Raw genomic sequence first — 18,067 nt, forward strand, 5'->3', positions numbered from 1 at the left:
TGCCTGTCCTGAGGTCACTTAGGCAGCCTGTGGAAAGACCTGGACAGACGCAGGAACCTGGCCTGCTGGCAGCTCCACAAGTGAGCAAGGAAGCACCTCATCCCCAGTCAGGCCCCGGGGTGACCATGGCCCAGGTGGACAGCTTGACCACGGCCTCATGAGCGCGCCTGAGCCTGAGCCTCCCAGCTCAGCCACCCCCACGTTCCTTACCCACTGAAGTCGTGAGACAGTAGGTGTTTGCTGGTTTAGGCTGGTTGAGCGTAAAGAGATCTGGTTTTTGCTGCAGCGTATAATTAATGCAGGGTCTAATCTGCAGGATGGAGCTTTTGAAGCCTTTCGGGTTTGGAATTTGGCGTGTGCTGCGCTATGCCTCAGTTAAGCATCGAGGCACCGGTGTGGTCGGTCGTGGAGACGGCACTCCGTATACCTGTAACTAGGGAGTTTTTAGGACTAGGCTTTGGGAAGGCCCTGCTTGACTTGGGCAAGCCAGAGCAGGACTGGCCTATACTTGCAGTTCACAGGCCCATGTCCCACCCTTCCCTAACTCACCTCCTCAGCAGAAACATTTAGAATCGTAGACAACCTAATCATAGGCATTGGATGAGAATTTGGGGTTACCTGACCCAGAGCCTGCCTTCAGCCAGATAAAGAGTAGTCTCCTGACTTTCCTGAGGAGTCCCTGAAGTGATTCGCCCAAGCCCCGCTCTGGCCCCTCAGCGGTTGGGCTGGGTGGTTTTCTTCTCACCTCAGCCAGGGTTGTTTGATTACTGGCACCAAAAACTGATCCCAATTCTTGCACCAACAGGAGTTTCTGGGATGACGTCAGAAGCCAAAAACCGTCCAAAAATCTAGTGAAGCAGGTGGTGTTAGTGGCCAGGAATGGTCAGCTGGGCCCTGAGGAGGGATAGTCTCTTGTGGGCGATGAACTGTGGCCACTTCTCCTTCCCCCCTCCCTTCACCCAAGTCTCAGATTCCCAGAAGAGACCTCGGCTGTCAGGGCCCGGAGCCCTCGCCGTCCTGAGGGTGAGGCTCCTAGAAAGCCCACCTACCATAGAGGAGTCCTTCCCCAAAGGAAATCAGAGTTCTTTGGGAAGAAGAAATGGATGCCCCACAGCCAAAACTCTGACAGAAGCCTACTGAATGTGCTTTGCTCTCCTCAGATTTTCTGAGAATTTTTATCTTGTTTCTCGTCAATATTCATCATTGCTTCTGCCCAGGAAGAGAACAGAATGCGGACTTCTCTTCAAAACCACAGCATTTCCAAAGACCGCCATGACAAAGTACCACACACAGGGTGGCTTCAAACACAAATGTTTACTCTCTTACAGTTCTGGAGGCTCGGAGCCCAAATCAGGGTCCCCAGTCCCTCGGAAACCTCGCCTTCCTTGTCTCATCTTCAGCTTCCAGTACCCCAGTTGTTTCTTGGCAATGGCCGCATTACTCCCGTGTCTCCTCCTGCCTTCCCGTGGCCCTCGACCTGTCTGCGCCCTCATCTTTGAAGGACACTAGTCCTGCTGGTTTAGGGCCCTCCCTAGTGACCTGATTACTTTTATAAATAGTTGCGTTTCTGTATAAGATCCCATTCACATATTCCACGGGTGAGAGCTTTGACGTATCTCTTCAGGGGACACAATTAAACCCATGACAACAGGTGACTTATTACCTTCTAATTCTGCAGCATAGAGGCTGGACACACGTTGCTGGATAGTTACAGCCACCAAGGGTCTTCTCAGGTGCTCTGGCTCTACTGGACAGCTCCGGAAAGCCTGGCTTTTAGCTTCCTAAGAAAACATTTGCGGGGCGGGGTCCAGTGGGTTTTGATTGACTTGGCGTGTTAACTACCCACTTGCTTTGAGAAAGCTGCCTGTGTTTAGGCTCAGTGGAATAGCGTGTGAGAATGACACAGACTTTAACCCGTAATCGAATGAGGAGTTCTTCATTGCCAAGACATGTTGATGCCGGTTACAAAGAAAAAAGTGGATTAGCACGAAGGTGGGGAATCGTGCCCATGCAGAGAAGGTATCCTGGCATGAGCATGCTTTCCACAGAAGCTGTTTTGAAAGTGGTTTTTTTGTTTTAACTTTTCAAATACTGTATGTTTATTTGTAGAAAAATTTGACGTTATGGAGGGAAAGAAACCTACTAAAAATCATTGTTACAATTAAAAAACTATTCATTGTGCCCTGTTTTATGTACTGATTGAGTCATTCATTGGTTGGTGGATTTATTTATTGAGTCATTTATTGGCGAGTGGATTACTGGTTGCCATTGAATTCAGAGGAAGTAATCATTCAAGGTTAGTGTTGTGATGAGAGTGAAATCTTGGTTTGCATTTGTACCTCCTACCCCTAATTTTTGGCATTCACCGTATGAAACACGAAGTTACTGTTGACACAGCAACTGGTTTTTCTGAAAATGGCATGTCCCGGGGATTCCCAGTGTGGGCCATTTGGAAGCTGGTGAAGGCTGGTCTTCTGGGGCACAGCTTTCTCAGCCTCTGCCACCGGTGTTCCGGACATAACCATCCTCTCCAGGTGGGGTGGTGGCTCTAGTCCCAGGAGGGAGTGCATTATTTTCATAAGTGTCCCACCATTAGAGTTCAGCAGCATGCACCTTGTGTTCACCCAAGCTTAAGTGTCCCAGCCTCAAAACGTGTAACAAGACTGAGTAGGAATTGGCTATGACAATTGTGGTTCATCCATTTCTGGAGCCAGGCAGGATGGAGAGAGTCCTGCACCATCCTCGTCTTGGGCACGGTGCTAATTTTGCTTTCTCTTGGGGTAGCTGAGCAGTTGGGCCCATGACGGCATTAGGGACATGTTAATTATTGAGTCAAAAGCACCGTTACAGACGAGGCATTACGATAGTTCCAAATGGCAGGATGGAAACGGACATAGCACTTTCAGGTCATAGAACACTTTTATATACATTATCTCATTTTGCTTAGGATCCCTGAAATGGCCTGTGGGTGGGTGCGGCAGGTTTTATCCCCAAGAAAATGGATGTTCAGAGAAATGGCTGATCCCGGGGGACGTCCTCAGGGCTCTTTGCCACACGTGGCATTGGTACGACACGAAGCAGAAATGGCTCACCTTCCTGATTCTGTAGGTGAGGAAATTGGGGCTCAGAAGTCTCAAGAGGGGGGGATCCAGAGGTCTTCACTGGTAAGTTGCTGCAGTGGAGCTAAAACTTAGAGCCATTAGGATGGACGTCTCTGCAGTATATTGCGCAGGGGCACAGAGATGAGGGTACATGCACTTTTCTGTCCAAGCATTTGGATTGGTTAAATGAGTGCTGAAGAAGGCAGATGCAGGCATATTTGTGTGCATTCCAGCCCAGCGTTTGGAAAGGCATCCAGCAGTTTCGTCACTTCTCTGTGGGTGGCACCAGGAGGCAGCGGGAAACAGAGGTGCCTTAGAGCCCGACCTTCTGGGTTCAGAGCCTCACTCTTGCGCTTTCTCGTCCACATGGGCACCGAGACCGTGGGCCTGTGCTTAGCCTCTCTGAGCACGAATCTCCTGATCTGGGAAGAGAAAATAATACCACGTGTTTCCTGGGATTGTTGTGGGAATTGAACAAGGTCAATCAAATTCTCAGAAATGGGCTGGGCACGCAGTAAGTGCTCGACAGATGAACTTGCTTCCCTTGAGTGTCTGGCGTAGAGCATATCAGACATCTCTGTTCCATCGGGTTCCGCAGGGTATCCTGGGAGAACATGGCAGGAGCAGCACTGGGACCCTTTCTTTACTCAGAGGTTGTCATGGAAAAGGGAGTTAGGCTTACAAAGACGAGTTCTGTGCCATCACGTAATTATTCACTTCAGGGTGCAGAAAATGGCATGATGATTTTTAAAAAGTTATATTTTCTTCGAATTTCAAATCTCCCTGGAGGCAGAAGGCCTGGGAGAGACATTTTGTTAGAATTCAGATTAATAAATGGAGCTTGCCAAATAATCTTGCCAAATAATGTCTGAGAGGGGAGATCCTGGCTGACCATGTCCTCGGCCACTGAAGCCTGGGGTGTTATCCCCAAGCTCCTGGCCGAGGAGAGGAAGGAGGGCTGCTGATGCCCCGGGAGGGGCTGGTCTGTCCCTCCAGCAGTGACCGGCCCCCCTTTACTGGGAGTCTGGGGCCTGTGGGACTGGGAACGTCTGGGGTCTGATGCCTGCTGATGCCTCACATCTCCTCCCCCCCCCGCCCCCCGCCCCACGCCTCTCCATCTTCCGGGGCGAGTGACTGTCTCTAGTAGGGTGGCTGTGACAGATGCTGTGGGAATTCGGAGTTTGGGATAATGAGCTGTCATATGTCATTTCACTTAAACACAATAATACAAATATTTTGATCAAACATTTTCTCCAGCTGTTGAGCGAAAGCAATAAAAGCAGCAGGGAGTGCCAGTGAATTCTCTGTTTCCGAAACGCTTTACCCTCTAAAAGCTGTTGCCTATTAACTCTTTCTGCCTCTGTGTCTTCCCGCTCCTTTCCCAGCTCCTCTGATCTCCCACAGCGTGTCCGGGACCGTAAATAAAAAGACCGAACTCAGGGCCGTGAAAGGGATGAAATTGACCACAGCTTTTATTAAACGTCCCTTCTGCTGGGCTCAGAGAAGCCCCTGCTGCTGCCCCTTGGTAAAACCCGCTGGGCCTCTGGCCCCTGCAGCCAGCACCCAGCGCCCCTACCTGCCTCTGCCCCACTCCCAGGTGCAGTCCCCTGTCTCTGGGCTCACATCCGGCTTTTAGACAGCTGTCTCTGGGGGGCACCTGGTGCTTGGCTAGAATCTGGTTTGACGGTGGATTTCTACTGTAGATTTCTGTTTCATTCTGTTTGCTCTCCCTGGCTCTGATCTGGCTCCTCAAATCCCGGCCTCCTTTTTCTGCAGGCTGAGAGCATCTCAGGGGGGAAAGGAGGTACAGTTGTGGGTCAGGGGTCCAGAGGGACCCAGGAGCACAGGCTCCTGGCTGATTTCAGCAATTCCTTTTGCCAGTGCGAAGGAAGCAAGGAGCATCACTATTCTGAAGGCATCCTTCAAGCCAAAACTCCTGAAAGCAAGGGCCTAGTCCCTACCTTAAAACAAACAAACAAACAAACAAACAAACAAACTATGATCTCAATTTTATTTTATTTTTAACTTTATTTTACTTATTTTGAGAGAGTGAGCATGGGAGGGGCAGAGAAAAATTCCAAACCCCTGATACAGGGCTCGAACTCACCAACTGTGAGATCATGACCTGAGTTGAAAGATCGCTTAACTGACTGAGCCACCCAGGCACCCCATATGGCCTCAATTTTAAAAGAGGCGCCTCTGACTCAGCCATGCTGCCGGGTCTGACATTTCTCAAGTGAGCCAGGGATGGGAACAGATCAGGTCCTTGACCCAACAGCTCAAAGTCAGCCCCTTCCCTCCCTTTCTGGGGAATGAATGGGGCTAACCTGCTTCCTGTTCTGGCCTGGTGACAGGTGCCATCCCCTCCACTTAGCACTCAGTCAGGTGCCTCCCATCTGTAAACAAAGTGAAAACACCCACAGGCAGCTCTTCCCTGGATGTCCTTTAAGCCACTGTCTGGTCTCTTACCCTCTCTTCTCTCTCAGGGGCCACGTTTCTGAGGGTGTGGGAGGGCGTCTCTATCTCTTCTGCTCTCTCAACCTCCCTCACTTCTGCGGTGTGGTGCACAACCCCCCCTGCGCCCCAGGCAGCCTGGCCTCTGTGCATTTTGCTTGAATCTGCTTCCTCCCTTGGGCTCTTCCAAACCACTCACTGCTGGTTTTCCTGGGTCTCTGATATTTCCTCCTCACACAGCCCTGCTTTGTCCTCCTCTGTTCGTCTCTAACGATTGGCCTTCCCCCAGGTGTCCTCCTGTCCTTCTATACCCTCTCCTGGCCAGTTTCACTCCCTGTGATGGTATCGGCTGCCCCGTGGGTGCACCTCCGGTCTCCAGGCTGGACTTGGCTCCTGAATTCCAGACGTGGACCCACCTCAATCCAGGCATCTAGCTGGAGCCTGGATGCCTTGGTTTCCTCAAACCCCACCCGTCCCAGATGGAAACGTTCTCCACCTGCCTCTCTTTGGGGCCCCTACCTGCCTTTCCTCTTGGCCCCCCCTCACCCCCGGTGCCATGGAAGAGAGACCTTAGGAATCTGCCATCCGTCCACCCTTGTCCCTCATGCCTGTGCCCCTTCATCCTTCTTATCTATCCATCCTCTGCCCACTCATCCCCACCCCCACTGAGCCTGTCAATCTCTTACTCCTCACCGAATTCATCCCGCTGCAACCCAGTCTCCCTTACCACCTAGCCAGTACTTCCCAAGTGCCCGTCGGTCAGTTCCGTCTCTCCAGGGACACAGGCACGGTCTCATTTTCTTCCACGCGGCTCTGGGGCTCTCTCAAAGTGGGTCCCCTGACCAGCAGCATCAGCACCACCTGGGAACTTGTTAGAACTGCATGCCCGCCCTGCTCCCCGCCCCCCTACTGAATCTGCAGCTCTGAGGGTGGGCCCAGTAACTGGCATTTTAAGAAAACAGCCACGTGTTTGGAGCCACACTGAAGTTGGAAGACCCTGCTGTGAAACAACACCCAAGATCCTTATAGGTCCCCAAGCTCAGCCTGCTGCTCTGTGTCCCTTGTTCTGCAGGTCCCCTCCCCAGGCTCCCACTCACCTTTTTTTTTTTTTTTTTTTTTTTTTGAGAGAGAGAGAGAGAGAGAGAGAGAACACAAGGTGGGGGGGGGGGCGCAGAGAGAGGGAGAGAGAATCCCAAGCAAGTTCCACATTGCCAGTGCAGAGCCCGATGTGGGACTCGAAACCTACGAAATCCTGACTGAGCCGAAACCAAGAGTTGATGCTTAACTGACTGAGCTACCCAGGGGCCCCGACCCACTCACCTCTGTAACGAGGCTTTTCTTGAAGGAGAAAAGGCTTCTCTGACCCTTTTCCTTCCTCTCCACCCTGCTACCCACTGCTCACCTAAGTGCCATCTTTTCTCCAGGACTTTGAGCTGGGATCCTTGTGACACGTGGGTCCCTGTGCTCCTCTTGGGCGGAAGGCCTGTCAGGCTCTTCCTGTCCACAGGGCCCACACAGCCCCTGGGAAACAGCGGTGCCGGGAATCGATTTTTACGGGTTCACCTTCTACCAGCCGGTTCTGGAGTCCTGAGGCGGTGTGTGACTGAAGCAGTCCAGAACAATTCCTGGTTCTCATTATCCTATCTAAAATTTGGGGATTCAGAGTAGTTGAAGAAGTGAGAAAAAAATTGTGCCTCGGCGACGAAGCAGTTATGTGAAGGGTGTGTGTATACGTGAAATGGGAACATCGTGAAAAACTATTGTGACGTGCTCCTAAAACTTCCTTTCAAACCCAGATGCCTGTTGGGCTGTCTGTTCTCGTTTTCCGCTTTACTTCTTCATTCCTTTCCGTTTTCCTCAATAGGATGAGATGGAAGTAAAGTTTTGGAGGTGTTTTCCTGTAGAAAAGAAGGGCATTATGTTTGGCTCTTGGTCCCGAGTTTATTCGAGAATATGGCCCTTCCATGATTTTTTCTTTCTTTCTTTTTCTTTTTTTCTTTTTCTTTTTCTTTTTTTTTAACTCCATTGAGGACCTCTGGCTTTGGATAGGAAAACACGCAGGCCTTATTTAGGGGGCACAGAGATTTGTCGTAAAGCTCTAATCCACGAGCAATCCCTTACTCTTAAGATTCTGTGTTATTGTGTTTCTTTTTTCTCTTGTAGATTTATTACATTAGCGCTTAATTACTCTTCATGACAGTATTAAATTTCATGAGTGATTTATAGTTTTAATAGAGACTTGTATGATTTATTGCAGTTGGCATTTGAGGTTTACCAACTTCTTAAAAGGCATGAGTACCAGAATTGCTTAATCTGACCCTGTCCAGCACAACCACAACATGGGCGAAACCCCAGATTCAAGTGTAATAAGATGATGCCTGCACCGTCCAGACCATTTTCTTTGACGTTACAGTTTCCTGTTGTGATATGTGTATATGTGTGGGGCGGTCGTGGGGTGGGGGTCAGGGGTATATGTGTGTTCTTGAAGAAGAAAGAGAGTGGAGTCCTTCTGTTTTTTAAATATGCGCCCCAAATGACTTCCTGTGCTCTTGCTCTGGGTGGGTGGGAGGGTGTGACGTGAGGCCCTGAGGTACACTGGCGTGGGGGAAGCTGGTGACAGGCGTGGGGCTCTGTCTCCATCTGCAAAGGGGTTCTGAGGCCAGGCTGAGGCATCTGGCTGGAGCAGTGGGGGCGCGCCTGCTGTCCCACAGGTGGCTTCAGGTTTCAAGGGGCCACTGACCCTCTCCTCTGTGGGGTCCCTCACAGCTGCCAGAGAGGCACTGGCTCTAATCTGCTCATGATCCTTCCCGCAGGCCTTACCGTGTGCCCCAGGTGTGTGCTGGGAGGGCCCAGAGCTGGGATCTTCGAACACACTCCTGTCCTGGTCCCTGTCCCGAACTTTCTGTCTGTCGGTGCGCCCACTTGTTGCCTGGGAACGCGTGTCTTTCCCAGGCACAGCACTGCAGCTGTTGGTAAAATGAATATTGTTTCAATGGGATGTTACTTCATTGTTTTAAACCTGGGGTAGCTGCTCACTTTGGTGTTTTCCCAGATGATTTTATTGACTTGAACTTCTAGAAAAAGGGTGTGCCCTCCCCGCTCTGCCTTCTCCCGAGCAGCCCTGTGGATAATCCTCTAGGGCCCTCAGCCTCGGGGCAGATAATCTCTTTGGGGTTATCTGTTAATTACCAGTGAATGTGTGAAGTATTTGTGAAAGGGCTTTTGAAGTGAGTTCCACGCGCTGCTGCCTGGGCTTGAGCGCCAGGCCCCCCGTTTCCTGGGCGGAGGGTTTCCCGGCCCAGCTCGGTCCCCCTCAAGTGCTGGTATTCTCTCGCTAAATTGTTTGCCTTTCTAATGAAGTGAACTGTTTGTTTGACTCTGCCGTGGAAGGTATTTAACCGGGACTAAAGTAAACGTTGGAGACATTCAAATAAGCCATGCATATCTGCTTTGTGAAGGGAAGGAAAACAGTCTGGCCTCGCTCCCCTCCGGGAAGAGTCGTTAAGGAACTGTTGAAATGATAAACGGAGCCCAGCGAGCGGATATTGCGGGGCCGGGCTGGGGCTTTGTGCTTGCCCTGGCGGGCCTGGGAATTCCTCTGCCGAGGCCACAGGGGAGGAGAAAGCCGTTCAAGTCTTGCAGTTAGTAATTGTGATTTATTTATGTGGAGAGGGACTTCTGCTTCATTCAGTCTTGATTAAAACCAGCCAATTAGCCCTCAGGATGGCTGGCGGATGGTGGGGCGACTCTGTTAGCAGTAGGGGAGGCTGGCTAGCCAGAGAGGGTCTCAGTGCGGACAGCCTGCATCCTCCAGGGCCAGACATGTTGTGGACCTGCAGCCTGCTGAGCTGGGTCCCTGAGGTCTGGGAGAAGTGTCTGAGGCGCTGGGGCGACCGGACCAGAGGTTGTGTGGCCGAAATAAGGGCCCCCCAGAAGGAAGGCCCGCGCCATTCCCGCCTCAGGCCTGGGTGGAAGTGGGCTCCTAGGGATAACTGCGTGGATGGATGAGGAGGCCTTTGAGCTGCTGAAGCGGCAGGATACCTGTGAGGGGAATTATTGCTGTACTCAAGGTGAGCTAGGTGATTTGTGGGGCCTACTGCCAAAAGAAAAATGGCGGGCCCTTGCTCAAAAATTGTTAAGAATTTCAAAATGGCAGTGGCGGAACATTAAAGCAAGCGTGGGCCCCCTGAGTGGGGGCCTGGCTCACGCTTGTAGCTCAAGGAAGGGTTCTCTGTACCTGAGGCCAAGCTTTTGCCAGTTCCTACCTGAATGCCCTTAACCTCCTGTCTTCTCTCACCCCTGTTCTCTCATTTGTGAAATTCACAGAGCAAACACCTACTTCACCGAGTAGTTGTGTAATAAAATTTTGCAACTGTGTGAAAAGTGGGGCACGTGGGTGGCTCAGTGGGTTAGGCGTCTCACTCTTGTTTTTGGCATAGGTCATGATCTCAGGGTTTGTGAGTTCAAGCCCTGCATCGGGCTCTGCGCTGACAGTGGGGAATCTGCTTAGGATTCTCTCTCTCTCTCTCTCTCTCTCTCTCTCTCTCTCTCTCCCCCTCTGTCTCTGCCCCTCCCCTGTTCCTTCTCTTCCCCTTTCCCCCCCACCGCCCCTCAAGATAAATAAACTTAAAAAAGACTTTAAAACTATGTGAAAAGTGTTTAGGGTAATCCTTAGCACACAGTAAGTGCTCAGTGAATGATAGCTATTTGAATGTTCTGTGGTTGTTTTTTTTTTTTCTTTTCTTTTCTCTCCCCTAATGGTTGAGCTGACAACCTTGTGTGGCTAATCTGGAATTCAGGGGACAGAGTTGGGTCTTTGCTACAGAGCTCACTGAGAAAGGCATGGAGAACCCTTCATGTGGCTTGTGACCAGTGAAGGCTTGAGTGTAGGGGGAAACTTGGGCTGAACAATCAGATGAGGTCTGAAGTTGAAAGTATCTGTGTAAAGGTGTTGACTCTCCATGTTTATTTGGATGTTGGTATTGAAGAAGAAGCACTTAGGATCAACACTAATGCCTTAAATGTGAGTACTTTAGGAGTTATGAACCACCTTCCCCTGTGTCACTTGGCCCTTGGACAACATTATGGAGTAAATAGGGCTGGGTCTTACTGGCTTTTTTATGTGGGTAAAAAAAAAAATATGATTATAGTCATTATTGTCATTTGTTTCTATGTAAATCTATAAAATATGGTTTAAAGTGGGAAGCATTTTTAGCTGTGTGGACAGAGGGAGAGCAGCCATTTATTGTGGGGAGGGTGTACCTTGTAGATACTGCCCTATAAAGGCCGCCACATGCATTCATTATTCAGTGTGCTAAATGTTTGGTCTTCTGATTTTGGACAAGGGGAAACTGAGTGGGAAGCATGGCTTTTCTAAAATCTCCTACGGGATGGGTGATAAATTTTGTGCAACTACACATTAGCTCCAAGATGACCAGTAGGTTACCATCAACTCGGTCTATTCCGTGGAATCAGTTTTTAAACCCATGCTTTGGGGGCGCCTGGGTGGCTCAGTCAGTTAAGCATTTGACTTCAGCCCGGGTCATGATCTCACGGTTCATGAAAAAAAAAAAATAAACTCATGGTTTGTTTTAAATATATCGAGATTCTCAAATTATCGTTCTTGGGGTCTTTATTAATACTTACAAACAGCAAAGGGTGAGAAGCAGCCTTGCTGTCTGGAAATGTGTCTAGACTCTTCTCTGGCAAGTGGAAACTCACTGAAAAAAGTGTAGGATACAGTCATCTTTGGAAGGGTGTGTCCACCATTACCAGGGGTGATGCATGTCTATGTATTGAGGCCTTAGTCCCTGGGGTTTTGGGGTACGCAGGTATACCAGGTGTTGATATTGACTCCAGAAGTAGATCATGTTCTCTGCCCTCAGAAGGGAAGAAGAAATGGAGATCAATTGAATTTAGACACCTACTAAGTGTAGTTTGTAAAGGCTGGGTCCCATGCAATTGGTCTAGAAGCCAGGTTACTTTGGAGAGAGGGAAGAGAGGACCCAGGGGGAGATCACATTGAGAACCTGGGCCTTTTTAGACAAGGTGACAGCTGCCCCGTCCTGATGGAGGGCCCAGGGAAGAACCGGCCAGTTAGATCACCTCTTGAGGCAGTGCATCTCTCCAGGATCGATGCAGAGGTTTGAGGTAGGATGCAGGCCAGTGGGCCATAGGCAGCCTTGGCAGCAGTTGGAGAAGTGACCAGGTGAGATTGGGCCTCAGGGAGAGAGATGCAGGCAGCAATCTCAAAGCCCCTGCTCAGTGAAAATAGTCTTAAGACCTTTGGCCTCTCTGGAAAGAGGTGTCCCTGGGGTGCCTGAGTGGCTCCGTGGGTTAAGCATCCGATTCTTGGTTTCGGCCCAGATCATGATCTCAAAGTTTCATGAGTTCGAGCCCTGTGTCGGGCTCTGTGCTGACAGTGCGGAGCCTGCTTGGGATTTTCTCTCTCTCCTTCCCTGTCTGCCCCTCCCTGTCTTGTGCCATCTCTGTCTCTCTCAAAATAAACTTAAAAAAAATTTTAAATCAAGGGTCCCAGACAGTGCCCAGCTGAATAGACTAGAAGGTTTGTTGACACCCCCATTTATCTATCATTACCTCAATCCTAAAGCAGAATGGTGGCAATTCGAATTCCTGGTGGATGTTTTTGGGCAGTTTCACTTGTCTGGACAGTAGGAAACATGGAGAAGACGAGGGAAGCGAGTGGCCTCTGTTCTCTAAAGGCATGATGAGGTGTTGTACCAGAAGTTTGGGGTGTGAGGTGCCTCTTGCCTGCAGTACAGTTTAGACATCCAAGGGCATCACTGTGAGAGCAGGTACTCCTAGAGACAACAAACCGGAGATAATCTGAAATTTATTCAGCAGCCCCAAAGGAAGTAGGCTAATAATCAATAAATAGGAAGTCAGATGAGATGGTGGCCAAGGAAGGGCAGCCGACAAGAGAGGAAGTCCCACTGTGAATTTTGGCGAGTGGACCTCGGAGTTGTTCTGAATCCATATGCGGGCAGCTCTGGGGGTTTTTATCTGCACACCCAGAATGGACAGCAACGGTATACACGATGGACCTTCGAGGGCATTCCCTTCTGTCACACCCTCAGCGTGGGGGCCGTGCACGGACAGTGGACGAGGCAGGTGAGAGGTAAGGTGAGTGACCCTGCTCGTCAGGGGCTAACAGGACACACTGCCAGATGGCCACTGTTCCAGCAGGGGTGGAGAGGGAGTTCAGGCATGAGGTTATGATGACCTTAAATAGATTTTGATTTTTTTTCCTTTGAATTTCATCCTTCCTGGGTCCCTACTATCTGTGTGATGAGTTGATAAGCTCCGCTTTATTCATGGACCAGGGAAAGTCTCAGGCATTGAGCGTTTCCACACTTTGGTCACCTCCATCATTAATGATGGGGATGCCATGGCGGTCAATGCCATGTTAATAGAGCACTGTTCTTAAGCAGAAAGATGTTTCCCTCAAGCGATGCCATTTGATATATGGTAATGTGGCCAATGTCTTTGCACGCATGTGCAAAATATGTGCCTAACAGCTCATCTAGGATTGTGGAGGAAGGAGTAATATAAGAAAAATGAAGAACGTTTCAGTTCTTGCATTCCTAGGAGCCAAAAAATGTGAAGGAGATTTTTTTTTTACCCTATCAGCGGTGGATTCTCCCCCTTCTCTCTCATTTCCTTGCTCATCCCTGCAAGGGGATCACTTTGTGTGCTTTATTATTTTACAATCATGGCAAAAGAAGCACTTAAAATAAACTCTTTGCCTAAAAGCTTTGTGTGCTCCCGCTTCACGAGGCTTCGTAGACAGTGAGGATTCAGAGTTTAAGGAAAGTAGAGCCTTTCAGTGTTCCCGGTGTGCAATAAATGTGCTGGAATTTCAATGGATTCCAAAGGCGTAACAATAATAGCATTAAGAGCTGGCCAGCGCCTTTGATGTTATTGACAAAAAGAGGGAGAGTGTGGGCAAAGGGGCCCCTGTCATTTTCTGTCCTGAGCTTTTAAACTTTTGACCTCCAACCTTTTGTGTCAAAGAGCTTTTTCCATATGGGTGTTAGCCCTCTCAAGTATCCTGAATTCACTGAAGCATCAACATTTTCTTGGCGGGAAAAGGACATTCGGCATCTTGGAAAAGGCCCAACGTGGGGAGGGTATTGATTTCTGAGCATCCGCCATTGTCCGCTCAGCCTGCAGAGGGGTGGGTTTGGATGGGGGCTTTGCGTGCCCTCATGAAGTGACTGGCTGTGCGGCAGGCAGCCCTGCAGGGCCGCGATGACGTTGCCCAGGGCATGCAGGCATCCTTCAGGAGGTGGCCCTGTGCACATTCTGAACGTGGGCAGCACCTGGAATCCTGCACAGGGAGGATTGCAAAGAGATGGCAGGTGCGTCTCTGGGTTCCCCTGCTTTTGTGGGAAGGCCTGTGCGGTGATGGAGCAATCTGCAGCCCCCACGTGGGAGACTGGCCTGGTCCACTGCTGCCATTGCGTGGCCTCAGTTTCCTTCCTTGTCTTCCCTGCCTCCTTTACCTTTCTTATAATAAATATTTATGGGGTTCCAACACCCCACCTGGCCCTGTGCCCAGATAGCCTGGGACGGAAAGCGGACAATCCTGATCTGACAGTGTGCCTGCCAGGACAGGGACTCATTTCCTTGTCTCCTGGCATGGTAGTGGGACAGAGTAAGCGCTTGTCTTTTTTGGGAGCAGTTATCTCCCACAGCCATGCCTACAGCTCAGTCTTGAGTGGTCCCGTACTTGTGCGAGGGAGACCGCTTGCGTAGGGGCGCAAGGGCCGTCTGAGAGCTTAGAGTCTGATGGGAGAGGCAATGACCGAGCACGAGCAGGTGCAGACAGAACTGCACAGGTGGTCTCACCCCACCTGAATGCCAGAGAAGGGAAGAAGGAGCAAATATTCCGTATGAGGGTCCCTAGGGAAGCTTCACTAAGCAGGTGGCATTTGCATGAGTCTTGAAGACAGAGTAGGAGTTGAGCAAGAGGGCGTTTGTTCTCGAGTGAGGGGACAGCGTCAGAAACAATGGACAGCTGCGCACGGGAGCACTAGCATGGGGGAGTCTCTGGATGCAGCCAGGTTACTGGGGGCCTTGACTGCCCCTGGGAGGTTGTATTGGATCGGGAAGGTTCTCCTGGGCCACTGCAGACTTTGGGGGCAGGGAGGGACATGGCCACTGTAGGTTTTAAGGATATAAGTCTGGAGACGTTAGGTTAGATAAGAAATGATAAAAAGCCTGAACTCTTGACAGTGTCAGTAGAGTCTCAGGGCACTGGCTTTGGAGCGAAAAAGACATTGGCTATGTCATGCTCTCCTGCGTTTGCCTGGACAAGACCCGTAACCATCTTCCTTGTCTGGAAGAATGGGCATATTCCTCATACCTGCTCTCCAGGGTCTTAGGAAGGCAGAAACAAGGTCGTGAGTCCTACTTAGTACAGCACCGGACACGTATTCAGGTATTCAGTGAATTGTACTTACACTTGTGATTGTTTTTATTATTAGTAATTACCGTTCATGGGGGAAAACTTTGGAAGACCTTTGGGGATTGGTTGATGGGAACTAGAAATGGGGTGGATAGTGGACTTTAAAGTGGGGGGGAGGGGAGAATCAATAATCTACTCTTCAACAGTTTCTTGTCTGATACTGAGCTGAATATGTGCTGCATTTATTTCTTATTGGCCGCAAAGACGCCATCCAGCCCACCCTTGAGGTCACTCCTGGTTTTCCATTGCCATCAAAATATTTCTCAAGTGGACTCGGATGGGTGGCTCTCTTGGATTAGTGGCATCGTCCTGTGCTGTGGGACACGGAAGACACAGGTAAACTCCCTGATGCTCTGAATGTCGGCCCCTCTTCTCCTCCCAGGAGGGACTGAGTTTGTGTGCCAGAGAGCTCCTCGAGTTTCCTACTCTAGAAGCAGGATTGACACTCCAGTTGGGGCTTCATAGTGCCTGGAATTCTGCCACCTCCAGTGTGCTCTGCCAGGGAAATTGAAAGAGCACCAACGGGGTGCCTGGGTGGTTCAGTTGGTTAAGCATCTGACTCTTGATTTCAGCTCAGGTCATGATAATCACGGGTTCGTGAGTTCGAGCTCCGTATCGTCCTCTACACTGACAGTGTGGAGCCTGCTTGGGATTCTCTCTCTCCCTCTCTCTCTCTCTCTGACCCTCCCCCCTCCTCAGAATAAATAAATAAACCTAAAAAAAAAAGAGCATGAACTTGGATCATAAGGCCTTAGTTTTATGTAGCGTTGGGTAGGTCTTCTAATTTTCTGGGCAGATAATGGAAGTTTTCCTTCTTAATTCTCGGGATTATCATGATAATAGGGAATAAAGTGAAACAACACTGAGGGGAATAATAATAAAGCTTTGGAAATGATTCTTAGGGTTGCCAAGAGCATCCCATGAGGAAATGTGTATGAGTTTTATAAAATATAAAGCAATGTATTCCTTTGCTATCACATTTCACTACCTGCTTCTGCTAATTTTGCAACAGTCAAAAAGTGGAGTTTTTGAGTAGATTGATTTTGGATAGGATACAACTTCTAGACCTTACCTTTGTTGATTAATTGTTGGCTTACTAACTAAACCAGGCAACTTTTTGAGTCCATTGTGTCTCCAAGGCCTCTGTAGTTAGATCTGAGATACCAAACATTTTTCCTGCAAACATTTCATCCTCTGCTTTCATTTTATCGGCATTAAATCCTACTGTATGTTTTTGGAGCTATGAATTTGGCTTTTGAATTGTGCTGCACAAATAAATGGTCATTGATAGAAGACTTTGTTATTAGTAATCAGTTCCCACCTTTTAATTTCCAGGCTTACTGATTGTCACTGGAAATACACTGTTAGCGTATTTCAAAGTAAATGGATTTGTCACTTTTAATGTCACTTTTAATGATTCCTTGTATGTTGTCACATGATTTCCCTCAGAGAATTCCGTTTAGGCATGATGGCTGTGAACCATCTCTCATTTCTCTGTGCTGCTTTTTCTTCTGTTTATTTTTTCTCTCCTATCCTGGCAGGAAAGCGAGAAACAACAACAATGTCGTGGATGCACATATATGGGATCATAGATAGGCAAGACACATTCCAGAGGGTGGGTGGAAGGATTCCATTGGTTGGCCAGTAGGTAGATGTGGTCTGTTTCCGCCATTGGGAATCTAGTGGATAAAATTTGTGGCTGAGAAATGTGCAAAGGCTTGCTGATGAAGGAAGTCAGAAGGAACCAAAAAGAGAAATCAGCCATTTTATTTGTTCATTACCCAGGACACGTTTGAGGTGGTAAAGGCAGAGGGCTATTTGTCATTTTCTCATGGAAATACATGATTACGTTTGTTTGGAAGCATGGTGTGGATGGATTATGGTATGACCGGAGTGTAGTGCTGGGTAGCATTGAGGTCTAAAATATTAAGTAATATGCCTATGTGCTTGCATGGAAGAAATGATAGAAAGATTGCTATTTGAGTAGTGGGGAATGCCCGTAGAAATTGATACAAGAGGGTTCAGGAATGTTGGGTAGTTGCCAAAAATAAAATTGATTGGGTTTTAGAAATAGTATAGTTTTTGTTGTTTATTAGCTTTCTGTGAAATTTTGTGTATATGTTACTTAGTTTATAAGGAAACAAGTTTGCAAGTGTAAATGATTATTGCTGCTACTTGCTAGATTTATAGTCAATTTCATCCATCATCGTGCTTATCTTAGAATTTATTTGGCATAGGTTTTGCTAAAATCACTGGGTAAGTATCCCTTTTCAGAATAATTATTAGCATGGAAACTCCTACTATAAAGATGTTTTTTTTTTTTATTTATTTATTTTTATTTTTTTTATTTTTTTTTCAACGTTTATTTATTTTTGGGACAGAGAGAGACAGAGCATGAACCGGGGAGGGGCAGAGAGAGAGGGAGACACAGAATCGGAAACAGGCTCCAGGCTCCGAGCCATCAGCCCAGAGCCTGATGCGGGGCTCGAACTCACGGACCGCGAGATCGTGACCTGGCTGAAGTCGGACGCTTAACCGACTGCGCCACCCAGGCGCCCCTATAAAGATGTTTTTAAGTGACACAAAGTGACATATAAGTACTTCACATATATAGTGTTGTCACTCCAAAACTACATGGATAGGAGAGAAAAATTGGTGGGCGGTTTTTCCAAAAAGTAAGAATCTCAGAAAATTACTTTATTGTGGTATTCTAGGACAGGGTCCGTCAAACAATTTTTTGTAAAAGGCCACATAGGTAACATGTGTTCTCTGTCATAACTAGTCAACTCTGCCATTGTAGTGTGAAAGCAGAAATAAGCAATTTGTAAGCCAAAGAGCATACGTGTATTCTAATAAAAACTTTATTTGCAAAAGCTGGCCCACACACAGTAGTTAGCAGATCCCTCCCATAGCATATTCTTTCCAAGTTAAGGCTCTTGCCATGGTACAAAGTGACAAAATAATCTTTTTAAAATTTTTTTAAGTGCAAGACATGTCTATGGATTTCTAGATTGTATTAGAA

General features: G+C 48.5%; 1 protein-coding gene across 6 annotated transcripts in view; it reads left to right on the top strand.

Moving 5' to 3' along the window:
- The window catches only part of GLI3 (GLI family zinc finger 3), a 282,508-nt gene that overhangs the window by 132,628 nt on the left and 131,813 nt on the right, over positions 1–18,067 (top strand). The window contains exon 1 of one of the 6 annotated variants that reach the window (XM_045494348.1): positions 8,815–9,196. The exons of the other annotated variants lie outside the window; for them this stretch is intronic. Within the exon in view, the coding sequence (XP_045350304.1) occupies positions 9,073–9,196 (124 nt within the window). The 5' untranslated portion in view covers positions 8,815–9,072. Of the gene's footprint in view, positions 1–8,814; positions 9,197–18,067 lie in introns of those variants that run through there. 6 annotated transcript variants of the gene reach the window in all.

Source organism: Leopardus geoffroyi, chromosome A2 (genome assembly GCF_018350155.1).
Source record: "Leopardus geoffroyi isolate Oge1 chromosome A2, O.geoffroyi_Oge1_pat1.0, whole genome shotgun sequence".
Classification (NCBI taxonomy): domain Eukaryota; kingdom Metazoa; phylum Chordata; class Mammalia; order Carnivora; family Felidae; genus Leopardus; species Leopardus geoffroyi.